The sequence below is a fragment of the Hylobates moloch genome, unplaced genomic scaffold, assembly GCF_009828535.3.
Source record: "Hylobates moloch isolate HMO894 unplaced genomic scaffold, HMol_V3 SCAFFOLD_15, whole genome shotgun sequence".
NCBI classification, from domain to species: domain Eukaryota; kingdom Metazoa; phylum Chordata; class Mammalia; order Primates; family Hylobatidae; genus Hylobates; species Hylobates moloch.
The window spans coordinates 47,625,831-47,652,435 of record NW_026652290.1 but is presented as its reverse complement, the minus strand read 5'-3'; the positions used below and the strand labels follow the sequence as shown (position 1 = coordinate 47,652,435).

General features: G+C 57.4%; 1 protein-coding gene across 2 annotated transcripts in view; it reads right to left on the bottom strand.

Moving 5' to 3' along the window:
- Positions 1-17: 17 nt before the first annotated feature.
- Positions 18-26,605, bottom strand: part of KCNJ12 (potassium inwardly rectifying channel subfamily J member 12) — a 40,192-nt gene continuing 13,604 nt past the window's right edge. Inside the window, exons 2-4 of one of the 2 annotated variants that reach the window (XM_032177855.2) lie at positions 8,513-8,634; positions 4,452-4,736; positions 18-1,883 (exon numbers count right to left, since the gene is read on the bottom strand). In XM_032177855.2, coding sequence (XP_032033746.1) covers positions 526-1,883; positions 4,452-4,701 — 1,608 coding nt within the window. In that variant the 5' untranslated portion in view covers positions 4,702-4,736; positions 8,513-8,634 and the 3' untranslated portion in view covers positions 18-525. The remainder of the gene's footprint in view (positions 1,884-4,451; positions 4,737-8,512; positions 8,635-26,605) is intronic. The other variant, XM_032177856.2, reaches the window with a different exon arrangement.

The window sequence follows — 26,605 nt, the reverse complement described above, 5'->3', positions numbered from 1 at the left end:
TGGCAGACCCATGGAATTCTAATTGTTCTTTTTGCCCCCTATGAATTAAAAAACATTTTTTTCAATTGCATGGTAATTTTTTTTTTTTTGTAAACAGTCTCACCCAAGCTAAGGTCGAGAAAGCTGAAACCCGGTGTTTCTCCCCAAGTTAAAAACCAGCAAGGAGCACCGCAGCTAGCCAGCCTTGAACAGCAGAGGCTGGGCCCACCATCGAGCTGAGCTGCTTCCCCGCAGGCTGCAGCTCCATCTTCAGGCAGAAGCCCTGGCCCCCGTGGCCTGGCCCCCCAGGAGGCCACTTCTTTGCCCTGAGCCTGTGATAGCCTCTGAGGCCGGGGGCTGCCGCTCTGGCTGCCCCCTCTCCGGCCAACCTTCTGAGGCCGTTGCAAAGAAACATAAAACGACTAAAACTCTACTGAGTCTGCAACCCAGGGCACCAGGCCCGTTCTGCTCAAACCCAGGGCCCCTGAGCGACGGCGGGGCCTCTCCCCGGCCGGGGGTGTATGCTGCATGTTGGCCAAGGTTGGCTCAGATCTCTGACTCCCGTCTGTAGGGCCGCTGCTCCAGGGCCCCGCCGCCAGCCTGGAGTCTGTCAAAGTCATGCCTGGCCTGGGGACTGAGGCCATCCCGGCTTCGGCCGTCCTGGTCTCCGTCCGCCTCATCCTCCTCATCACGGCTCAGGAAGGCCAGCTCATTCTCGTAGCAGAAGGAGTTGGCGCTGGGCAGCAGGAACTTGTTCTCCACCAGATCCTTCGCACTGCAGCGGGGCGTAGAGGGCACCTCATAGGTCTTGTGGAAGTGTGAGTAGTCGATCTTGTACTGGTTCTTCTCCTCGAAGAGCACGGGCTCAAAGCGGTGACCCCACAGGATCTCATTGGCCAGGTAGGAGCTGCGGGCCTGGGTGGTCATGGCTGTGGCCTCCACCATGCCTTCCAGGATGACCACGATCTCAAAGTCGTCCGTCTCCAGGTCCTGCCGGCTGATGCCGAAGAGCGGGCTGGCCTCGTCAATCTCGTGCAGGATGGTGATGGGCGACACGAGAAAGATGCGGTCCAGGCCCTTGTCGAAGCCCACATCGATGTCGATCTGGTCCAGCGGGATGTACTCGCCCTCCTCGGTGACCCGCGGCTTGATGAGCTGCGCGCGCACATGGGCCTCCACAATGTGGCTCTTGCGCAGGTTGCCCACGCGCCACATGAGGCAGAGCTTGCCGTCACGCAGGGCCACCACGGCGTTGTGGCTGAACAGCAGCGTCTGCGCCCGCTTCTTGGGCCTTGCCATCTTGGCCATGATGGCACCGATCATGAAGGAGTCGATGATGCAGCCCACGATGGACTGGGCCACCACCATGAAGACGGCCACCGGGCACTCCTCCGTCACACAGCGCAGCCCATAGCCAATGGTGGTCTGCGTCTCGATGGAGAAGAGGAAGGCTGCCATGAAGCCGTGCACCTGCATCACACAGGGTGTGCGGCCGCGGCCCTCAGCTGGCTCCAGGTCACCGTGTGCCACAGCGATGACCCAGAAGATGATGCCGAACAGCAGCCAGGAGGCGAGGAAGGCCAGTGAGAAGATGAGCAGCATGTAGCGCCAGCGGATGTCCACACAGGTGGTGAACATGTCAGCCAGGTAGCGCTGTGACTTCTCGTCCATGTTGGCGAACTCAATGTTGCACTGGCCATTCTTCTTGACGAAGCGGTTGCGGCACCTGCGCCGTGTGTGCACCTTCCCGTTGCCGAAGCCGTTGGCGCCCGACATGGTGACCAGGTGCAGCCCGTCCTCCTCTGATGACACAATGCTGTAGGGGTTGGCCCGGCTGGCCGCGGTCATCCCGGGGGTTGAGGGACCCTGGCTCGCCCCCAGGCTAGCTCCAGGCAGGGCGGCTCCTGCAACAGAGAGGACAGCATGTCTGGCTGGGCTGGTGGCTCCGGGCTCCTCCACCCCCATCCCAGGGCCCCCAGACATGACTGGAGGACGCTTCCACCCTGATTGACCCACGATCGTGCTCTGGTCTTGCCTAAGCCAGCTCCCCACTCCGCCTTCCCAGTGCGAGTGGCCACCCCCTTCGCGCCCCCAGCAGCTCCAGCCAACAACCTCAGCTCCACACCTCACTCCCACACTGAGGGCTCTGAAGAATCTATTTAGGATCCGACCCCTTCTCCCACCCTCAAGGCCTGAATCTCACCAGTGCCTGCCCAGCCAGTTCGGGGCACACCTTGTCAGCCTCTCTGCCTCTGCCCATGGCCCCCCAGTCTCCATGGCAGCCACAGAGGGCCTGTGGAAGCTGATTCGGTGCCTGTCCCTCCCTTGCTCAATGCCAGAGGCCCCCCAGGACATGCAGGGCCTGCACAGGGAAGCCCCTGACTCCTCGGACCTCACCTCCCAGCCTCCTCCATCAGACTCCCCTTCCAGCCACAGCCCCTGGCCCCAAGCTGTCCCTCAAACCCACCCTGGACACCCTCCCCTAAGACAATCCTGCCACTGCCTCGCCACTTTGGCACCAGAGGCCTCCTTGTGCCCCGGGAAGACCCATGTCCCATCCCTGCTATATCCACAGCACTGCCCTTTCTAAGGGCACAATGGCGGCAGCAATAACAATAACGTAGCCGGGGGCACTCAACCATCAACCCCACCCTGAGACTACCACTCCCTAACGGCAGCACATTTTTTTCTTTTCTTTTCTTTTCTCTTTTTTTTTTTTTTTTTAGACAGAATCTTCCTCTTGTCACCTAGGCTGGAACGCAATGGCGCGATTTCAGCTCACTGCAACCTCTGCCTCCTGGGTTCAAGCGATTCTGCTGCCTCAGCTTCCTGAGCAGCTAGGATTATAGGTGCCCGCCACCACATCCAGCTAACTTCTGTAATTTAAGTAGAGACGGGGTTTCACCATGTTGGCCAGGCTGGTCTCAAACTCCTGACCTCAGGTGATCCACCTGCCTCGGCCTCCTGAAGTGCTGGGATTACAGGCGTGAGACGTTTTCTCTTTTGCTTCCTGTTGTCCCTCCCAGGGCCTAGAACAGGGCCTGCCACCCCTGTCGCCACCCACTTTGGACACCCCAAGCTGGGTCCCACCACCCTCCTGACACCCAGACCCCCCACTCTACAGTGTCCACCCACATGCCATGCTTGCAGCTTCTTGGTTACCAGCAGTGCCAAAGAGGGCAAGATCTGGCACCCAGACATGGGCTGCTCCCTGGCTGACCTCAGCCGAGGGCCTTCCCCAGCCCCTGCTTCCCGCATCTCTAAGGAAGATTGCAAGGCTGCTACCCTGGCACCTGGGCAGTGCTCAGGGGTGTCACCTGTTCCCAGCACCACCCTCAGCTCACTGCAGGCAGCACCTGGCTCCAGGCCAGCCTACTGCACATTCAGGCACCCCAAGACAGGCCCCCCAGCAGGGCATCCATGCCAGCCAGAACAAAACCTGCTCTCAGCCACCGACGTGTCCACCCCCAGGACACACAGGCTGCGCTGCCCCCACTAAAGGCCCCACGCTGGCCTGTCAGTGACAGGCTAGGGCATCTGCAAGCTAGGGGCTATGGCACCGCCTGGCCCACAGCCGCATCTGGATGGTAGCCTGCCTCGGCTGGGCTAGGCTGGAAGCAGGGAGACCTGGGCCTTCCAGCATTAGCCCCGAACAGAGGAGGTGGACAGGCACACCCCTCCCCGCCCGCGGGGACCCAGCACCCCCAGTCCCAGTCCAGTCACACCATGACCTCAGAGCTAGACAGAGCCTTGTCCCTTAGCACGCCTGCAGCCACGTTACTCAGTGACGAAGACACTGAGGCCCCAAGAGAACATCCTGGGGGGCTGGCACCACTGTGGACCGGGTGCTGCACACAGCCTTCTGCAGGCCTCTCAACCCCTCCAGGGAGGGGTGGGCCACCCTGCTTTACAAACAAGGACCTGGAGGCCCAGAAGCCAGAATGGACTTGTCCCAGTCCCATAGGCAGGAGGCAGCAATGCCAGCATTCAGTCCCGGTCTGTGTGACCCAGCTTCTGGCCACATCCACACTAGTCTGCGCCTCAGAGCGGGCGTGGCCTCTGACCTCTGCTCCAAACACCTGAGCAACAGGTGATGGTGGAGCCGCCTGCCCAGCCAGGCTGTGGAACACTCCCAGGGGCTGCACCAGTTGCTCGGCCCCGAGCCAACCGGTCTGAGCAGCACACAGCAACTGCCGCCTGAGAGAGACACAGGGAGAGCAGGCGAGGTCCTGGGCGCCTCGGCAGGCAGATCCATCAACAGCTGCTCTCAGATCATCCTCTCAACAACCCGGGGGTGCAGCCACCATCCAGGTTCAGAGAAGTTAAGTGACTCTCCCCAGCCATTAAGCAGGAGAGTTGAGATTTAAACCACCTCTCGCGCAGTCTCCCACCACGGGCCCCCAAGCTCTGCAGGGGACGCCTTTCCTTACTCCGCCGTCCTCCCCCAACACCAATGCGGCTGACCACCTCACCATGACGCTGAGAAGCTGGGACGCAGGGCCGGAATGGTGGACACTGCTTCTGCCTGGGCCAGGAGGTAGGGAGCCGGCAGCAGGGGGGACCCCTGAGGCTGTGCTGGGAAGGGGGCTCGGCCCCAGATTCCTGGACCCTCCAGAAGGAGGCAGCCAGGGCCGGGGCACTCAGACGCCGGCGTGAGGCCACCAGCTGACAGGGGCTGGATTTGTGTGGCCCAGGGGCCTTGAGGGACTTCCAGCGCGTCATGGCTGCTCCAGCCCCTGCTCCGAGCAGCTCGAAGCCTGCAAGGAACAGAATCACAAGAATCAAAGGCCAGAGAGCCCAGTCTGCATGTGCTCCCAGCAGCTGGCGGCCTCGAAACTGGCCAGCTACCAGACTGGTGAGGGTACTGCCACAGCTCCTGGCATCTCTGCCAGGGCCGGGTGCCCCAGACCTGCCCAAATGGTGTCATACAGGCTTGGAAACCCCCACTTCTGTTGACGTTCCTCTCTGCGTGGTTCTACCACACAGAAAGCATCAACAAGGTCAAGTTCACGCCCCACTCCCTCATTTCTCAGAGCCAAAAACTGACAAAGACACCTGTCCCAGGATCCCTGGAAACTAAGCAGAAGAGAGAGTTGGAGCCCAGAATGCCAGTCCTCAGCCTCATACAGCCCTGCTCTGCTGTGTGTGCATGTGTGAGAGAGAGAGAGACCCTCCACAGGGGTGCCGGGAGCCCCCTCACTGGGCACTTGGTGAATACAGCACCACAAAGACCCAGAAGGGGACTTTGGCATAGAAACCCTAGCACCACAAGCTAGACAATGTCCCAAGAACACTCCTGTGTAAACACAGGCGTGGCAAGAAGTTACACAACCATGCGGCCTTTAAGGACGCAATTTAAAAAATATAGGACAATATCCTCCACCAGGGACACACAGGCCTTTTTGGCTCTTGCTCAATGGGGTGCATACGGTGAAATCAGACAAGACATGAAATCAGAGAAACTGTTTTGCTGGAAGAGGCCTTAGCAAGCAAGGAGGCTGGCTCCCCATTTCACAGATGGGAGAAGCAAGTCCAAAAGAGAAAAAGAGACTTGTCCCAGGTCACAAAGCAATTCAAGGGCCAGGACAAGGTGCTCACTACTAAAATTAGGACCGTCTTCCGCAGACACCCAGGTTGGTCTGCCAGGGTCCCAGGGTCACCGGGAGGGGAATGGGGGAGGGGCGCTGGGGTACACTACCTGAGCTAGACAAGGCGGTTTCAACACCAAGGGGCAGTGAAGCAGACCCAGCAGGGAGAGAGCAGGCAGTGGGGAGAGAGCACGGGCCTGGCAGACCCCCGGAGATCCCTGCTTTCCTGCTGGCCACAGTGCCTACAGACACAGCCTCCCAGCGACCAGTCCACTGGAAGAACCGACCAGGGCCTGGGCTGGGAGCTTTTAGAGAGGATGCCAGAAGGCAGCTGCCACGTGACCTAAGGGTGGGGTCCAGGAGTCACGGGGAGGGGCTTCCGGATGGAACTGGATGCCCTATGCCCACTGCCCTGAGGCCTTGTGCTTCTCAGGTTTCGGTGACATCCGGGAGGAGCCCAGGGCAAGGCCTGGACCCACATTCCCAGACACCAAGAAAGCACTGACAGGAAGGGAGAGTGCAGGGGCCTGCATCACCCAGGGTAAGACATAGGGACTCAGACGGGGAGGCGCCAACAGCCCCCATCCCCCATGCAGAGACTGTTAAACTAGCTGGGGCACCTCCCGAGGCATGAACACAGCACTCAGTATCTACCAAGTGCTTACTACCTGCCAGGTGCTCTTCTAAGAGCTTTAATAAACTGATTCATTTAATCCCTTCCCTCACAGTGTGATTATTATCCCCATTTTCCAGATGAGCAGATGGAAGCCTAGGAAGATTGAGTCACTGTGAGGGTTACACAGCCTTTCAGGAGTGAAGCTTCCAGGCTGGGCTGTGTGGGTGAAACCAGTGCCCCACAACACCAAGACCTGAGGCCTGACTGTGTGCGTGGCACTGCAGTCCTTTTGGTCCCAAGCCCCTGCAATCCCAGGTGGTGATGAGATGTAGACTGCCACAAATCAGCACTCAAAAGCACAGTTTCAAGGGCCCTCACCAGCACTCCGACCCACGGCCATTCACCCTCACTGGTGATGGGGCACTCTACCTCATGATCAAGCCTCACCATTGGAAGACCCCTCGGAGATCACTCAATGCAGGGAAGGCTGGCGCACGCCTCCCCGCCCAAGGTGCCTGCTCCAGCCTCGCCCAGGCAAGCACCATTCCTCAGCCACAGAGCTTCATCCACTACATCCAGGGCAGCTCAGAATCTTTCCTAATCCAGGCACCATTCATCAGATGCAGCACTGGGGCCTGGAAAGCCCAGCCCTTCCTTTGCAGATGGGGAGACTGAGGATCTGAGCCGGTGCCCTTGCTCCATCACATAGGGTGTGAGAGGCAGGGCTGGCTGCGGGGTTAGGGGCTCTCCCTCATGCCAGGCCCTGCCCAGGGTGTAGGACCACATCAAGGCTAGGCTGGGCACAGGCAGCCAGGAGGGGCACTCCTGGGGGACACTGCCAGAGCCAGGAGTGGGAGGCAAAGACGCGCTGGGCACCCTGGGAGCAGTGAGGAAGCTTGGCTGGATGGGGGAGAACCCAGGCTGGTGTGGAGGGGAGAGGGAGAGTGGGGGGTGGCATTCCTATGTCTCATAATCTGGGAAGAAGATGATGACCTCTTATGCCCAATTCCCTTTCCAGGCCAAACTTCCCCACCAGAGACTCAGCTGGCCTCTGTCCACCAAGCTAACCCATGGCCCCCAAACATTTGGGTCCAATGCCGTGCCAGCTTCCTATGCCAAATGCAGGCTAGGCCCGAGAAGAGAGGCATCATTGTGTGCAGGGCATGGGGTGGTGGGTGCCCCACTGATATCCTAGGCCCTTACCACCTCAGGCCCACCTGTCTCAATGCCTACACCAACCACAGTGTCTCTCTGCCCAAAAGCTCTCTCTAGCCATGGGCACGCTCTGCCATTCAGAGGGCAGGCTGAGGAGCTGATGCTGCCAGGACAGCTTTCAGTCAGTGACTGATGGGAGCAGGTGGCTGGGCCCCAGCAAGCTGCCCCTGGGAGGGGCACTGCTTCCCTGGCCTCCCCAGCAGGAGTCGGCTCCAGTGCCCCAGCAGTAACTGTATCAATGACATGCCCTTTATCACTTCCTTCTCTTTCTCACCTCATTTCCTTATTTCCTGGGATCACCTCCCAGGAAACTACTTGCACTGGAACCTTTGTCTCCTGGGCCTTCCTCATAGGGTCTCCAGTAGCCTCTCCACAGCAAAGGCTCTTGAACCCTGGCCTCTCCTCCCAGATGCCCCACAACACCAAGTCTCCTCCTCCTCTTCCTCCTCCTCCTCCTGCCCCACAATACTGAGCCACCTTCTCCTCTGCCTCCTCTGCCTCCTCCTCCTCCTCCTCCCCTGGCCCCCTTTAGGATCCTCTAGCACTGGGCTTTTCCCGTTCAGGCCAGAAGCTACTTCCCACCTTGTGTGAGAGTTGATCTTGCCCAGGCTCCATCTCTGACCAAGCTCAGAGGCCTAGAGAGGCTGATGTAGGTACTAGCAAAGAGGGACACCCAGGAAATGCTCCCCAGCCAGATGAAGGGTGAAGGACTAAGCAGCCGAATGGGATGGATGAGGAGATGGGTGGAACAGTGATTGAATCAACAGGTGGGTGGTCGGGCAGATGGGTGGATAAATTGGGTTGACAGATGGGTGGGTGGACGATAGGGGTGACCAGATAGATGGACTGGCTAGGTGGGTGGAAGGATGGGTGGATGGATGGTTAGGCAGATGAATGGGTGAGGGAATGGGTGAGGAATGGATGGCATGGGCGAGGGGATGGGTGGAGGGGTGGAGGCATGGGTGGGTGGATGGAAGGCTGAGCAGATAAATGGGTGGGGGAATGGGTGATGAAAGGATGGCATGGTGGGTGGAGGGGTGAAGGATGTACAGATGAGAGTCTGGTGGAAGGAATGCCTAGATGCACAAGAGCATGTCAATGACTTCACTCTTACCTCTTGAGTTCTATCTTCTACGTAATGGTGCTGAGTGGGCACGGTACTGTCTTCAAGGCTGAATTAGTAGTGGCTGCCATTTCCCAGGCACCAGCTGGAAAGGATCCAGTCACTAGAACATCCTAAAGTTAAAAGAGTAAAGCCAAGTTACTGCAGGCGGTGCTGCTCTTCTCAGAGGGGCTCACAAATAAGACATAACCACATGAACCCACATTTCTGCTCACTTCCCCAGGGGCCCCACAGGAGGTGGAAGGGCCTCTGGCCTGCACCTTTGATGCCCCACACCTTCACAGCATAGCAACCATCCAGAACCAGAGAAGAGCAGAACAAGATGGGGTGTCAGAGAAAAATGACAGCTGACAATTATTGAGTGCCTATTGCATGCCAGACACTATAGTAGGCATTTTACATACATCATCTCACATAATCCTCACAATTCCACAAGGTTGGAACTATTGTTGTTACTAATCCAGAGAAGCAAGTAATGTGGTAATTCTCCCACTGTCACAAAGGAATTCAGGCCCTCAGCCTGTACTCCTAGCCACCACCTGCAGAGCCTTCCCAACGCCAACCTTGGAGCCAGTTGTGAATAGCTAGGTGGGTGGATGGATGGATGGATGGATGGATGGATGGATGGATGATGGATGGGTAGGTGGATAAACGAATGCAGGGATGAATGGGTAGGTGGATGGGTAAATGGATGAGTGGGTAGACGGATGAATGAATACATGGGTGGGTGGATGGATGGATGGGTGAATGAGTGGTTGGGTGTGAGGGTGGATGGCTGTATGGATGGATGGATGGATGGATGGATGGATGGTTGGGTGATGGATGGGTGGAGTGAATGCGTGGATGAGTTGATGGGTGGATAGATGGACAGGTGGATGAGTGTATGGGTGGGTAGAGAAATGAATGGATAGAGGGATGGAAGGGTGGATGGATGGATAGATGGGTGAATGAATGGGTGGGTGGATGGGTGGATGGATGGGTGGGTAGATGGATAGACGGATGGGTGGATGGGTGTGAGGGTGGGTGATGAGTGGGTAGATGGATGTATAGGGTGTTTGGGTGAGTAGGATAGATGACTAGATAGATGAGCGGGTGGGCACATGGCTAACTACGTGGATGGGCACACATCAGTAATTTGCCAGAGATTTGCCTTGGGTACACATACATCCTACATGGTCCCTGCAATCCCCAAGATGCAATTTCCCCACCTGTCAAAGGGGTCCCCCTGCCTTCCTATCCAGTGTGCCATGAGAATCAGAGAAGAGGTTGGTGGGAAGGGGCTCTGAGGATCTCCAGGGTGAGCCACCTGACATGCTTCCCACCTCCGCACCTCCCAGCCAGGGAGTTCATGGGGCCTGCCCTTTCCAAGGTTACAGCCAAGGCTGGTTTGTCACACTGGTTTTTCTGGCTGGAATTAAGGCAACTGTTGGTGAATCACCCCCACCTCATCAGCCTCCTGGGACAGGTGACAGTGGTTTAGAGGCACACAGACCTAGAATCAAATCCCAGCTCTGCCCCTCATAAGCTGTGTGACCTTGAGTGAATCACTTCCCCTCTCTCAGCTTGTTCTGAAATGGGATGGCCTGCCTGGTCTCTAGTGGCCTTTCAGTGCCTCTTCACCCTCCAAGTCCCCCGATCCCCAGCCCCTGCTTCCCCATCCCTCATCATTCTGGGAGCAGAAGCCACAGGCCTACACTTTGCCTCTCTCAGCCATTCCACTCTCAAAACTGATGGAGACACAGAGGTTCAGAGATGGATGGGTGGATGGATGGACAGGTGGATGAGCTGCAGAGGTTCAGAGAGGTTCTATCACAAGCCAACATCACACAGCTGGGGACCTCCAAGGTGGGGACTTGGGTCCACGCCCTTCCCTGAGTGGGCCAACACTGTGCCTGGCCCTGCATGCTTGGCAGCTGGCTGCAGTTATCCCGACGCTCACAGCCCTGCCTTGGAGGAGGGACAATTCTCCCTTCTGGACAGATAGGAAAACTGAGGCTGAGAGAAGCTAAGTCACCTGCCCAGTCACCTGGAGCTGGAACTCTGAGCAGTGAAGGTCGGATGTTGCCACAGGGCCATGGGAAGCCAAGCAGGGGTGAGGGCCAGAGTGTGGGCAGCAGCCTCTATCCACGTCCTACTGGTCACCTGGCTTGCACCAGCCTCTCCCAACCTCGTCCCTCACTCCCTGCTACCTGGAAGGGGCATTCCCCAGACCACAAATCCAGCTGGATTTGTTCTTATCTAGGAGGAAGGCAAAATTACCTCTACTCTACACAGGGGTACTGAGACGTGGAGCAGAGAAGCGACTTGCCTGAAGTCACAGGGCAGGGCAGGACCCTGCAAACAGGAGCCAGCCTTCCGGATGCCCTGGCCAGAGCTCCCGCCACCTGCGGGGGCCACAGCAGCCACCATGTGAGCTCACCCCGCCAAGTCCCACAAATGCTTCCCAGGGTTATGGTCACAATCCTGAATGGGGAGGTGGGCTGCGGGGGCAGTGCTTCCCCACAACCACGACTGAGGGCAAACAGGCCGGGCTGGCCCACAGCCTCCCGCAGGGGAGGGCAGGGCCTGGGCTGAGGCTGGGGCTGAAATCCCCCACGGAACAGGGCAAGGCACTTCCCCTTCCTGAGGCTCAGCTTCCCCTGAAAAATGAGGCTGGTGACGCCTGCCAGGCCTCTCAGAGGATGTGCCATGAAATTGAAGGTGGTGACGAAGGTGCAGTCCGGGCACTGGGCCTGATCCCAGTGGGTCTCTGGGAGGTGGCAGCTGTCACCCTCCCTGGAGAGGCCTGGCAGCCCCCCAGCTCACTGGGGCCTGAAACTCCCCATCTGCAAAATGAGGAGACCCCACACACCTCGGGAGACTGTCACGAGTGTAAGCCAAGCCCTGGCTTCAGTATCTGTCCCACAGAGACTGTGCAGCAGTGTGGGTCCTGCAGGCGTTCACTGTGACAGGCATTCCTGACACCACGTGGGCACTGAAAGCAGAAGCAGGCTTCCCAACAGGACGGAAAGCTGGCTGTGCCCAAGCCTCCCTATGGCCTGCTGGATGTCCTCAGAAACCCCCCTGGCCCACAAGGAACCACAAGACGCACAAGGGCAGGATCTGCCTCGCTATTCCATGCTCGGGATGTGCCCGGCCCACAGAGGATGCTCTGAAAGTGGAAGCTGCAGGAACCTTGAGTGACACTGACCCCTCACATTCTGTGGCATAAAGATGGGGGCTGGACATATGGACCCCAAGAAGAGACTGCACCAAGTGGCCAGAAAAGGCAAATGTCCACCCTTGAGCCCTGAGGTGAGGCCAGGTCAGAAGATTCTGGCCCCACAGGGTGGACGACAGTCACACCAAACACCAGGGAATGTTTCTGACGGTATTTTTATCTTGAGAACATCCTTCTTCACAGAGGGTTGGGGCAGGAAGGAGAGAGGGTGTCCTTGGCCCCAGGCCCCTGGGAGAAGCAGAGAACAGAGGCCCTGCAGTAGTGCCCTCTGCTGGGGTGGCCATCGCAGACACTGCCCCGTCCCTGGGCTCCGTTAAGTCTCAGGAACATGGGAGACCTGGAGGGTCTTGGGGCCCTTCTAGGGCTCCTGGTTCTGCCCCAACTTGCTGTGTGACCTGGGACAGGGCTCTGTCCCTCTCTGGGTCTCCCTCTTCAAGTCCTCACTGGGCACTGAGGACTTGAAGAGGAAGCATTGGGTGCTGCCTTCATGGGGCACCCTGCCTCACAGGGCAGATGGTGAGAAGTCAGCAGTCACAACATGCTGGGCCCTCAGGAGCCCAGGGGAGGTGTCTAACCCAGTGGCAGGAGGGGCGCTTCCTAGAGGAGTATCTGCCAGTCGGGAGGCAGCAGCGAGCAGCAGGGGAGAGAACCCCACCTGAGACCAACCATAGCACAGTGACACAGCTAAGAGCACCAGAGTCCTGCAGTCTTGGTGCAGATTCCAGCTCCACTCTCCAGGCACTGGGCCTTGGGCAAGACCCATCCTGACTGTGTGCAAACCAGGGGGCTGGCCCAGCTACTCCACAGAAGCCCTGCCAGCCCTCCATTCCAGGATCTAAACTATTCGGGGTTTGTGGGGAAGGTGTGAAGAGATGGGCACAGCCTTGCCACCATCATATCAGGGAAGCTCAGTGTGTGCAGGCACAGAGGCCGAGGCATCCCCCCAGGAGGCCTCAGATGTCATATTAATGAACCTAGACTTGATCCCAAAGGCAATGGGGAGCCCAAGGGCCATAAGAGAGCTTGAAACTGTAAGAGTTCTGGGGCAACAAGGCATGAATTCAAATCCTGTCTCCATCCCTTCCTGTGTGGCCTTGGGCAAGCCACATAACCTCTCTGAACCACAGTTTTCTCATCTATAAAATGGAACTAATCATAGCACCTGTCTCATGAGGTTGCAATGGGGTTTCCATGAGTGAATACATGGAGACTGGCCAGCTGGGAACTCCCCGTCCCCCCACCCTCTCCCCTCATCACAGCTATGAGCCTCTGCCTCACCCTGCAGAGAGTCACAGGCCCCTTTAGGGCCTCAGCTGGAGCCCGCTCCAGGCAAGAAGGAATGATGGGCAGGAACCCCAGCGGGAGGCACAGGTCAGCAAAGGCACCCTGGCTTCTGATTTTCATACAGCTGTAAATTTTCCAGCTTCAACTTAATTTGAGTCTCAGAACACGTCCTGAGCAGCCAACATGTGCACAGGAGAGCAAGGACCCAAGGTAAGGACACGAGAAGCATCCTGGGACCTGAAAGACCACCAAAGGAAAGGCTGGGAAATTTGCCAACATAAAAATATGTATGATGTTGTCAAAACCAATCATAAGTAAAATAAAAGAAAAATAATGTGTTTGTTTACAAAGGACCCATGTGCTTAATATATAAAGAGTTCTTATGAGTCAATAAGAAAAAAGGACACAGTAGGAATGAGCAGAGAGCTAGGGTTGGGCTTCCAATGTCTCTGGAATGTTCCACACCTCAGAGCCTCAGCCGGAGCTGGCCCCTCACCATGAAATGCCTTTCTCTGCCTCGCAGAATGCAATGCATCCTCCAAGCTCAAAGGATGCCTCCTCCATGAAGCCTTCCAAGATTTCCCCAAGTCCCTTGCTCCTCCGTGAGTACTCCTAGCATGTTTCTTGAGCCCCTGGGACCCAGTACTTGGCTTCTGCTCACTGCATCACAGAAGTCCCAGGTGGGGTGGCCCAAGCTTCTTTGACAGGAGGAAATGAGGTGCAGAGAGGAGCCATGCCCAAGGTCACCAGTCTGAGCCAGAGCTGGGCCTAGCACCCAGGTGTCCTGCCTCAGTCCCTCTGTAATCCAGCCACCAACCCCTCAGTGAGTCCTCCAGGCCTGCCTTGCTCCCAGCAAGGAAGTCCCCAGTTGAGGGGTGCATTTATTTCTTCACAAAGGGCCAGCCAGGATTAGGGCCTCAGCCCCCCCATAACCTGTCTGCTCTCTGTAGGGGAGCACATTATAGTTGCTTTCTTAGCTTCCTTCTTTTATTTTGTAAATCTGGCCTTATTTCAGGTACAGAAGATTCCCTGGGAGGGCCTGACGGACTCTAAGGGCTCTGGGGTTCACCCTACCATGGGCAGGAGGCTGACCTCAGAGATGTGGAGTCCAGGAAAATAGGGTAGGCCTTCCAGAAAGCCTATCGCTCTGCCCCAGGCCCCATTTACAGTTCAGATCTGTGAGCGCACCATGGCCTGGCACTGCTGCCAGAATCACACTCAGCATTGACTCACACGCTCGGCGGCGTCTGCCCAGCCTCTACTATGCGCTGACATCATGCTTGGGGGCCCACATGCTGCTGGGGCAAGACAGACCAAAAAAAAACAGGCTGGGGAAAAAAAAGAACTTGAGTAAATCCAGAGACAGGTGGAGACCATTCCAGAGATCAGGGAAGACTGCCTGAGTAGGTGACATCTGGAGAGCTAGTGAGAAGAGAATGAGGGAAGAGGGTACTCCTTGAAGTGGGAACTGTAGCCACAAAGGCCTTGAGGCTGAGGCCGGGGGAGGCCAGTGGGGCTGAAGTGAGTGTGCCAGGGAGGTGGGGGAAAGGGAGGCAGGGACAGCAGGTGGATGGCAAGACAGAGGCACACAGCTCAGAAAGCGAGGGGACTTGGCCGAGGATGTGCAGCACGCTGGGCAGATGGGAGCACCTCTTCATCGATGGCACTCAGAGGAAAGGCTTCCCATCCCTTGCCTTGCCGCATGCCAGACACTACCAAGGCCCTCTCTTCCCCATTCTCCCTCAAACTCCTATGCATCCTTCAACACCCCTTTCCAAGCCCCACCCCTTGTGCTTCCCTCTGTCCTGGACCAGACCATGCTGGGTGCAGCCGGTCTTTCTGAGTCCACCAGGCCAAGGGTCTCCTGAGGGTAGAACATGGGTCTGACTGTGTTGAGGGATTGGGAACTAGGATTCTGTCCCTGTGCCCCAAGAGTGCTCTAGAGTCCTTAAAGTCTGAATCACAAGATGGCAGGCAGCACTGCAGCCCACCCAAGGCCACTCCAGCTTCAGCTCACCATGGGACCACCCCGTCCCTGTCCCCTCTGGGCCTCAGTTTCCCCATGTGTCAAATGAGAGGCCCCATAGCTTGGGAACACGGCAGCTCCACCTTCCTCCTTTATGAACTGCTCACAGCAGGGTGACCCCTGCAGGGAGAAAGCATGGCTGTCACTCTCTGACCCCTGCTGAGCTCTGAGCTCGGCCCACAAGGCAGGAAATGTCAGCTTTCTGCCAGGCCGGCAGGAGGGTTCCAGACGAGCCTGGGGGTGATGGGAGATCCTCTCTGCTCTATGGCCTTGCTGGGGGACTCACAATGCCTGGCCTGGGCATTTCACCCACAACAGCCAGGTGTGGGGGCCTGGGGATGCAGCTGACCCCGACCACTTCTCCCCCACCATGGCTGGGAAACTAAAGCTCAGGTCACAGTCGGGATGCCTGCCTTGGTCCCCAGAGCCCCAGGAGGGCTGCCCAAGGACCCTGGGGGCAAGGCAAGGGGGCCGGGCAAAGCAGGGGCAGGCTTTGCAGTCCCCGAGACAGTGGAGCAGGTTCCCGGAGGTCCTGCCGCAGAGCCCAAGGACAGAAGCCAGGGCTTTGTGAACTTGATGGGGGAAAAATCATCAACTTCCTGCCTTCAACCTCTCTGTGAAATGTATGCTGGACACACCAAGCCTGGGCTCACCCCAGGCCCTATGGCAATGCAGACCGCTGGAGCTGCACGGCTCTCCTCCCTGCTCCCGTGGAGTCAGTAGCATAGCTGCCACCAGGTCTTGCTAGTTAAGGTGCTCGTAGGCAACAGCATGCTAATTACTAGATCACACATTTTAAAATAATGTTTTGATAAGTACTGCAACACTTACTTCTGGTTTCCTCTGTAGCCCTATATGGGTTCTCTCTTGCATTCAAAAGTGTTATTCTGAGAAGGAGGATGTCAAAGGCATCCCTAGCACACGAACAGCTCAGCACGCTGACCAGAGGGAGAAGGGCTGAACATCTGCCAGCTCAGGGCCAGGGCCTTGTCGGGGAAGGACAGGGCAGCCTGGCCCCTCGCCCACCCATCCAGCCACTTGTTCATTCCCTGTTCATTCCATAAACAAGTCTTTCCTGAGCACCAAACCCATCTGAGGCTCTGTGCAGGGTGTAGCATGAAAAGGGTGGTCAGCCCTGTGCCTGGCTCCTCACAGATGGGGGGAGACAGACATTCCAGGAGAAACCGGAGAAACACAGGATATTCCAGCTACAGGAGGGACTGTGTGACCACCCGGGAGGAGGGACTCGAGGCCAGCTGGGGGGCAACAGGGCTGGAAACAGGAGCAGGGTCCCTGGCCCAGGACACAAGGCAGGGTGTGAGGAGACAGGAGGGAGGGGCAGGGAAATGAGCTCTGAGAGGGGACAGGGCGGGAGCAGGCTGCTCAGAGGCCAGGAGCTTGCTCCCCACCCCCAGGTGGCCTTTGCACGTGCAGCCCACCCAGGTGGGGTGGGGAGCCCTTCAGGCCACAGGGAAGGGTCTGGAAGCACTGGCTGCACTTTTTCCTGCACTCCCTCTAGTACTAGGTAGCAGGTGGCTCTGCATGGCCTGATTTCACAGTGAGGAGACTCAGGCACCCCACAGCTAGGCGGTAGCGAGCGGGGCCCCACAGAGGCTGTTCTGACCCCATACCGCCTTGCACGGACCTCTTACTGCCACACACGCTTTCCAACCCCAGTAAACTGGGACTGCGCAACTGCTGTGCGTCAGGAACACTCGTCACTGTGACACATGCCACTTCCATTCACACCAGTTTCTTTTGATAGAGGCAAGAAACTGGGGCTCGGATAGGATGAGTGCCGTGCCTAGGGACACGCAGCCAGTCCATGGCAAAGCCGGGATAGAAATTCAGGACTTCCAGGGCTGTGGAAATCAAGACCTAGGATTTGACCACGCACGTTGGCCCTGGTGTCTCTAGGAGACACCACAGCCACTCCAGGTCTGACTTGGACCACCTCCTCCAGGAAGCCTTCCCTGACTATGTGGCTCTTGCCTGCCTCTCTCCCATTCCTTTGGTGGCAGCTAATTGGTGCTGTGAGGAGGCAGGGGCTGTGGGATCCAGGAGTGGTGGGGTAGGGCCCTGGTGTCTGGCCTCTGTTTGGCCCCTGCTGTGTTGTGTTGACCTGGAGCTATGGTCTTTCTCTGAGCTGGGATCTAGCAGGACATTTGTCCTGGAGCAGAGGTGTGACCAGCAATGTCTGCTCAGAAAGCAGGTGGGTGGCCACTGAGACAGCCAGGAAATGCTTTCTCATGCCTGGAGCAGGAAGAAAGGACCTATTTTGTGCATCTCGACAACCCCAAGAGACACACCGGGGACTATCCTTGCCCCAGAACGAAGAAATAAGCTCAGAGAGGGAATCCAGAGCCCAAAGGCCACATGATCGGCCAGCATCTGGGGGCCAGGCATCCTGGAAAGGGCGCATGCACCCAGTCGCTGGGGTGCAGGGCCAGAAGCAGGCATGGGAGATGGCGGCTTCACTCCATGGGGTCTGAAGATGAATGCGGCCGCTGCCACCTCCAGCCTCCTGCTAGCATCTGCAGGGCTTGCGGTGGGTAGTGCAGCAATGCTGAGGGGGTGCACAAATTCTCACTTCCTAGGGTGGGTCCCAGCTCCTGCCAGGGTTCCACCCCTAAGGCACACCTTTATGGATTCATCCTTGCCTCAGTTTCCACATCTGTGGAACGGGCCTAATCATTCTGCCTCCCTGGTCCAGCAGACGTTAGTCTATGCACAGTACCCAGAACAGGCCCAGCACACAGTGCTATGTGCTATGCACACTACACACATGATGCATGCTAGCACATGCCTGCTCTCGCCACCACGGCTCTGTAAATGCATCTTTGCTGGCAACATGTCACATGTGTACATGGATACACGACCTGGGATAAGGGTGTGTTCTATTCTAGTCCTTTCCCCAGAAACAGATCTTGAGTCAAGGATTTGGGAGTAGGGAGTTTACTTTGGAAGTGACACCAGGAAGCACCAGGGAGTGGGGACATGAGATGGGGACAGGACGGCAGCCAAAAATGATTACATAGATGAGCAGGTCACCGCTGAGGATACCTGGGCTCCAGCCTCCTGGGCATAGAACACGCCTCAGAGTCATCCCCAGCAAGGAAGCCCCTTGGAGGGATGGCCCAGCATGCTGTGGGCAGTGGGGGCCGTAGAGGTCTGGCCTGGCCTCGGGATGCTGCTGGCCATGGGGGCTGCCAGGCAGGGGAGGATGCGTTCATTCCTTCGGCTGCACATGCAGAAGGCTCCAGTGGCCAGAGGAGGCAGTGGGCAGGGCCTCGGGTACCAGAGAAGTGTGGGGTATGACGAGGGAGCTCCTGCATGGGCACACATGGGTGTGTGCAGTCCACCTGCGTGTGCCTCCAGCGTGCACAGAGACTCGGGCCTGCGTCCTTCCTCAAACGATGAATCCATGCCCACATTTGTGTGGGGCTATAGACCCAGGGGTCTCTGCGTGTCTGCTCTTGTACACATATGTACACAGGCATGGACACACACACACACACACACACACACATCCAGGGCTATGTCCCTCACCCAGCCCTGGCAGTGGCTGCAGGGTGACAAGGATGGTCTGGTCACCTTGGCAACGGGGCAGGAGCAGCTAAGTCTGGGACAGCCTTGGTTCAAAGGCAAAAAACAAAACCAAACCACTGAGCACAAACGGGCTGAAAGAAGAAAAGGAGAAGGGAGGGGTGAGAGGGGGCAAGTCTTAGCCCCCAGGCTCTGCTCCTGGTCCACCTGCTAATCCCTGCTGTGCCCTGTCAGCCCCAGCTGAGGGCTGCCAGGGGAGCTGGAGGGGGCGGGGCAGAGTATGAGGCCCTGAGTCAGGCCGCAATGGCTGATTCTCCGGCTTGGGGTCCTTTCTCAGAGTCGTGGGGGCAGGCATCCCAGACATCAGGCACTCTGCAAACCATTGGATTCTGGGCCACACCCTCACAAAGTCATCCTCTCTGTACAATTAACACACTAATTGCACACACTGCCCATGGCCAGTGCATTAGCCCAGCTCCCACGATGATTTATTCAGGAGCTCCCATCTCCTTCCCATCCCCAGGCCAGCTCATCAGCCTCTGCCGGGCGGGGAGGACGACCCACAGACGCTTCCCTAGCCTTGCTCGAAAACATCGCGTGCTATTTATATTTCATCAGACAAGAGTGCACGGGGATGAAACCACCGGTGATCCGCTCCCTGCAGGCAGTCGGGCGCTGAAGCCCCACACGGCAGCAATCTCAGGCAGGAGAAGCTGAGGCCTCCTGCATTCTTTGGGGTGGCCCTTGCTTGAGAGCCTGCAGCAGGAGCTGTGATCGCAGCTACAGGGATGTTACCTTGACTGCCTCACTGCACCCTGAGAAAGCTCTGCAGGGAAGAGTCTGCTATTATCCCCATTGGACAGATGAGGAAACTAAGCTTCAGAGAAGAGAAGTTTCTTACCCAAGGCCAAACAGCCTATAAGAGGCAGAGCTGGGGAACAAGCCCATACCTTTACTGTCCAGCATCTGGTCTCGCAAATTCAGTCCCCAAGCATCCCTATGAGGATCTCTATTTCACATATGAGGAAATTGAGGCCCAGAGAGCTAAACACACTTGCCCAGGGTCACACAGCTAGGAATGGAGGCCAGGCAGATGACCTTGATGGACAGTGTGCTCCAATCTGTGCCCTGGGAGACCCGCTTGAACTATGACCCCTGGCCAGAGCCTCCCAAACACCTGCGTGCATCCAGGAAGCCTCCTTGGGAGGCTCTGCATAGTCCGGCCCCACGGCTGCCTGAGGCCATAACCACGGTGGGCCCCAAAGCTGATGCCTTAGCCCCACCCCTGGATGCTGAGTGGAGGCCCAGCTTGGCCGGCTCTGGTGACTCCAGGGGTCCAGTGGTTAGGACAGTGACCACTGTGAAGAGCCCTTGAATCACATCCTCTTGTCGTCATCCTCACAGAGGAGGGGCACCTCACCCCAACCAAGACAGCCCTCCCCATCAACACGGGGCTGATACCCACCCCGGCATCCCATAACCGCTGGCTCCTGAGACTGGTGCGAACCAAGCTGGCTAGAACCCCGGCCAGGCATGGGGATGTCTCTCTGAGCCTCGGTGTCCTCATTTGTCAGATGGGCGCTGACAGCCCCTTGGAGGACTGGGATGGGCATGCCAGGGCTTGCTGCCCGGCAGGACCTGTGCACAGCAAAGCACCAGGCAAGTAGAAGCTGTGGTCGTCATCAACGTCGTCTGCAGAGTGGGAAGCAGGGCTTTGCAGCGAGCTGGCTCTGTGACTCCCTGGCTGTGTCATCTCAGATTCCTGGCCGCCCTTCTCTGAGTCTCAGTTTCCCTGCCTGTTGGCTGAGGATTTCTCAAGGTTGTAGGAAGAGCAAGGAGTCCAGGTGCGTGTAGCACTCAGCTCTAGCCTCAGCAAGTTCTCGAGAGCCCAGCCAGTCCCTCACCCCCATGCCAACCACAAGGCCAGGGCAGCTGGCACCTTGGAATGACCCCTGGCCCCTGCCTGCTCCCGGGGGCCCAGGGCAGCCATCATAACAAGCCCGGCAGGCACCCAGGTACAGCAGGGCTGTGGCCCAGCCGAGAAGCCCGAGGACATCCTGGGCTGGCTGTAGAGGCTCAGAGCCCACAGAGGGCAGGCCATGCCTGAGCCACACAGCAGGGCAGGCAGGGCAGAGCAGGACATGCTCTGGAAACGGCCCTGCCCACCAAGTAGAGGGGCTCCAGCCACTCCTCTGCCTCAGCTGAACCCCAAATACTCTTCCCCTCTCCCCAGGCCAGTGCACAACCTCTACCTGACCTCTGCCACTCAGTCGTGGTAAGACCTTGGGCAGGTCATTTCACCTCTCTGGGATCAGTTTCCCTATCTGTAACATGGGGGCAATATGATGTGACTGTCATGAGGATTAATGACTTCATAAAGAGCTTAGAGCCATGCTTGGCATAGAGAAATATTATATCACTATCCCTGTTATCATCATGTCCATTATTTCCTTTTTTCTTTTATCTTTTTTTTTTTTTTTTTTTTTTTTTGAAGAAGTCTCGCTCTGTCGCCCAGGCTGGAGTGTAGTGGCACGATCTTGGCTCGCTGCAACCTCCGCATCCCGGCTTCAAGCAACAATCATGCCTCAGCCTCCCAGAGGCGGGTGCCACCATGCCCAGCTAATTTTTGTATTTTTAATAGAGATGAGGTTTTGCCATGTCGGCCAGGTTGCTCTCGAACTCCTGGCCTCAAGTGATCCACCTGCTTCGGCCTCCCAAAATGCTGGGGTTACAGGCATGAGTCACTGTGCGCCGTCTTTTTTTTTTTTTTTCTTTAGGATCTTGCTCTGTCGCCTAGGCTGGAGTGCAGTGGCTTGATCAGAGCTCACTGTAGCCTTGAACTCCTGGGCTCAGGTGATCCTCCCTCCTCAGCCTCCCGGGTAGCTAGAACTACAGGCGTGCTCCAGCAAACCCAGCTAATGTTTCATTTTTGTAGAGATGGGTCTCACTCTATTGCCCCGGCTGGTCTTGAACTTCCGGCCTCAAGTAATCCTCCTGCCTCAGCCTCCCAAAGTGCTGGGATTACAGGTGTGAGCCACCTTGCCCAGGCATCATCAACACTTCTGTGCCAGGCACTGGGTTAAAGAAGAAAGCAGCCCATGGATCCCATGTGGTCATAGTCTGTGTCCAGGCCTGCCACCCTCAGGGGTCCCTCAGCACTTCCAGGGACCCGTTTGCTGTGGCCCCAGCAGGGCCTGGAAAGAATTTCTGGAACTAAGATGAACAATTTCTACTGGTTTACCCCTGGCAACACTGAACTCCCAGCAGTTCCCACCTCCAACGCCTTACGCCAGGCCGGTCCCCTCCCAGGGTGCCTATGCCAGGGTTTCTCTCTGCCACAGCCCTGACCACACCAGGCGGTCTCTGTCTTCACCTTCCCCACCCTCAGCCTCGAGTTGAGCCTCCAGTCCTGATTTCTCTCCAAAATCAGTGCATCACCCAGCACAGGGCAGGCACAGAGCAGGGGCCCTGTGTCTGTTTCCAGAACAGCAACAGTAATCTATAATGAGAGCTTAGGTTTATTGAGCACTTACTATGTGTCAGACTTAGCCCCTGAGTACCATACAGTCATGCCTCGACTAACGATGGAATACCTGCTGAGAAATGTGTCCTCAGGCAATTTCATCACTGAGCAAACATCATAGAGAGACTTACACAAAGCTAGATGGTACAGCCTACTGCACACCCAGGCTGTGTGATGGAGCCTGTTGCTCCTAGGCAGCAAACCTGTGCAGCAAGTACTGTACTGAACACTGTAGGCAGCTGAAACACAATGGTAAGCATTTGTGTATCTATACATAGTTAAACATTGAAAAAGTACAGCAAAAATACAGTATAAAAGATAAAAAGTGTACACCTGTATAGGGCAGCCCCTTGATCTTATGGGACCACTGTCATACGCACCCTCCATCACTGACAAATGTCATTAGTTGACACGTGACGAGATCCCCACGAGATAGATATTATAATTTTACAGATGAGTACACTGAGGCCCAGGGAAGTAGCCTTCACTGGAGAATTCAGGTAGACCACAGCCTAGACCAAACCCCTTGTTACTCCAACCTGTCCTCCTTTGCCTGGGTCCTGTGGGTGGGGCATAAGAGGCCAGCACCAGAGACCAGCAGTGCCCTGAGTGGCACCCTTGGCCCCAAACTTAGACAGCCCACACGCTCCATGGGCTCAAATGAGTGGCCCTGGGAGGATGCGCTCAGCCTCAGGCCACTGGCCAGGTGTTTGCCCTACTGCTCAGGGTGGAGGCGGGCGGTGAAGGCCTAGGGGCATGGGGCTGGTGTCAAACACATGGGATTGAATGGTGCCTTCCAGGCCCCTGTGGCTTCATCTGTAAAGTGGGCCATGAGGGGACTAAGTGAGACAATTCCAGCGCCTGGCACGGAACAGGTGCTCCGCAACTGTGGAACCATGAGGTGGAGCCCCAGGACCCAGGGCCTGCCAGGTGTGCTGCCCTCAGGCCTCCACTGTCTGCTGGCAGCTCAACCCACATGGGGGAGTCTGAGGCTCCCAGAGGAGCACTACAGGGTTAGCTGGATAAATGGCCAGCAGGCAGTGCTGGCTTCGTAAGCGAGAGTGGAAACACACCAGAGGCACAGGGGAGGGCGCACGCAGAAGCCAGGGGCTCTAGAGGCTCTAGCAGTGGGGCAGGGTGTGCAGGTCAGCCCCAGGGTGCAGCCAGCCTCAGGGACAAACTCAGACTGTTTGAGGGCCTGAAGCAGGGCCTCTGAGGGCTGCCCCATCAGCCAGAGCCAGATCCCTCTACTGTGGCTCAAAAAAGCACCATGGGTCCCAGAAAATTCCCTCCACCTCTCTGAGCCTCAGCGTCCCCATCTGTAAAATGGGGACAAGCACAGAAAGCGATGAGTCAGCACCCAAAACTCCTAAGCAGCACAAGCTTCTGACAAACGTCCTTTCCAGTAGGGGAGGGTAGGGGAGGGCAAGGGAGAGTTGGTACGGCCATGCAGGGAAGCACATGGACTTAAAATTCCAGCACAGGCCTGGGAACAGCCTTGGCCCCTCCCCAGACAGTGGGGGACTGGGAAAGAAAGGGCAGAAGTTAGGGGTCCATCCTGTTCCCAGACCCAGGGACACTATCCACATCTTCCTGCCCTAGCCTCCCTGACCCCCACCATCTGTGCATCTCCACACACACCCGATCTGCCCTGCCTACGAAATTCAGACACGGCTACATGGCCTATGACTGCAGGCACACCATCAAGGTTGCCCCGACCGTGCTGCCCACACCCACCTTCAGGCCTTCCACCTGTCTCCACCATCCACCTCCCTGTCTATACTGCCCAAATGCTGTGGCCACCATCATGGACCACAAATGTCTGCCATTTAGACAAGCCATCTACACAGCCAGTCTCAGGCCTCATTCTCTGAACCCACTTGAGGAGGATGGGGGTCCATGAAACCCCCCCACTATAGAACCAACACTCCCAGGCCAAGGGAGCCAGGTGGCTTGGAGCCCCTCCAAGGCCAGTGCCGGGTGCAGCCCTGGTGGGGCTCCTGCTGGTCCTAAGTGCCAACAAGATGATTAAGGAGTGGGGACCAGCTGGGCCCCTGCCCCCTGCCTTGAGCAGCTGCAGCCTGATGGGGCCAGAGGCAGAGGGCCCCTGTTGGGGGGCGTGTGTCCCTGTCTGCCTTTGCTCCTTGCTGCGGTGGCCAGACTCGTCCTTCCCTGGGGACCCAGCCCACTAAACTGGGTTCTCTGAGCAAACACAGCTGGCTTCCATGACCCACAAGTGAGCACACACTGAGTGCCTACTATGTGCCTGGACCTGTGGGAAGCCCTTCACACAGCACCTCCAGTAGGTCCAATGGTCCGGTGGTGCTGTGTGCAGAGGGTAGGGCAGCTTCTTGTTCCCACTCACACCTGGGGACACTAAGGCTCAGGAAGGCTCTGCCGGAGCCTGGACCACTTCCCTCGAAGTCACTGCAGCTCAGGAGAGAGGGAAGGAAGTTGTCCAGGAGCCCACAGTCCCCACTACCACACTCAGCATAAGTCACCCGGTTCTACCTCAACCACAGCCCTAGGAGGCAAGACGGATTCCTGTAGCCACTTTCAGATGAGGAGCCCCGGCCTGTAGCCTGGAGCCATGCAACGCCCCATAGCTGGGAGACCACCTTGCCAGACATGACCCCACACTTGGCCCTCCCACCCACTGGCCAAGGTAGGCCTGGTGGCAGGGGAGGTCTCAGCCTGTCCCCCTTCCAGTGACGAGGAGACTGGGGTGGGGGGACCACAGGCTCGAGGAAGATGGGAGCCCAGTTCTGACCATGTAGGATCCAGGTGCCCACAGACTCCAGGGGAGATGTCACCTGGGCAAATGGGGGAAGAAAGGCCTGGGCGAGACATGAACCTGGGGCTAGAGGAGGCCAGATGTGCAGGGGAGCGAGTGTGCGTGGGAAGATGCCTGGCCTCCAAAGAAGAAGAAGAGCAGGAGGAGGAAGAGGGCTGGGCGGAGTGCCGCAAGGCAGGTGTTCCCAGAGAGCACAGGTTCAGACAAACCAGGTGACTGGTAACCCTGTCCTAAACGTTTCCAAAGCATCGCAGGGGATGGCCATGAGGAGAAGCTGGGGAGCAGCAGGACAGTCTTGTGAGGAGGCCTGTGGTCTGGGGGTACAGCAATAACGCAGGCTGGAGGGGTACAAGGAGGGTGCCCTGGAGTCAGAGCCTCTTCCAAAGGTAACAGCCCCTCCAGAGTTTGGCGGGGCTGCCGCAGGCCCAGCCATTTCACCTCTAGGTAAATGGAGAGACCTGGAAACCGGCATCCAGGGGAACCTGTGTTCCATGTCGATGGCAGCACCATTCACAGGTGCCAAAGGCCAAGCAGCCCAGCATCCACCACTGACAAATGGGCAGGCAAAGTGTGTCCATCCATACCCAGGCATCCCTCAGCCATGGCAAGGAAGGCGGTGCTGATGCACAGCACACCAGGGCCGAGCCTGGAGGACATGACAGAGATGGGGAAGCCAGCCACAGAAGGCTACCCACCCAGGGCCCCATGCACACATGACGTCCAGATTAGGAAGATCCACAGCTACAGCAAGTGGTTTAGTGGCTGCCAGGGGATGGGACGGGGACCAGCAGTGACTACCAATGGGACAGGGCTTCCTTTCTGCGTGGTGGAAGGCTTTGGAACTAGACAGAGGTGATGGCTGCACGACATTGTGAATGCACTAAATACCACTGAATTGTTCATTTTTAAATGGTTAATTTCATCTTATGTGAATTTCACCTTCAAGAAAAAAAAAAATTGAATTTCACCTCCAAGAAAAAAAAATTGGGAGGAGACACACAAAGGAGATTTGAAACCAACCTCGGCCTGACATATCCAAGCCCAACTCCTCCCAGCAGCTCAGAGCCACAACCAAACTCTGGACCAGGGAGCGGGAAGAAATGCTTATTGTTACAAGAAAGGAGGGAAGGAAAGAAAGAAAACCAGAAATGCTGCTGAAGCCTCCAGACCCTGCAATTGCTCCCCCTCCCCATCCCCATGCCCCTGCCCCTTGGTCAGGCTCTGTCCACCTCTGGCCACCGGCCCCACTTCCCTTGGATGCCCACCCAGCTCCTGCCCTGGCTCCACACAGGTCTGGGCCCCTTCTCCGGAAGCGAGTCCCTCTCCCGTGGAGTCTACGGTCAGTGGTCCACTGGCACAGAAGCTCCATGGGGCAGGACTTTGTTTTGTGCCTTGGAGCGTCCTGGGGCCTGGGGAGCAGTGCCCGTCCTGGTGGGCCCTCCATCGCCACCTTTGAAAGGATTCACTCCCAACCAGGGTGTAGTGCAGGGTCCAGTGGAGGGAGGGAACCTCGAGACAGCGATAGCCTTGGGTGAGCAAGAGGGGTGGGCCCTGTGGGTGAGGGGTGACAGGCCATCATGGGGAAGGGAGGTGTGAGGGGCACGAGTTGAAATTCTCTTCGATGTTCTCAGTGAAAGAGGTGGTTACCCTGCTGGTGGGGAGTCAGGGACTCCTGAGGGAGAAAGCCAGGC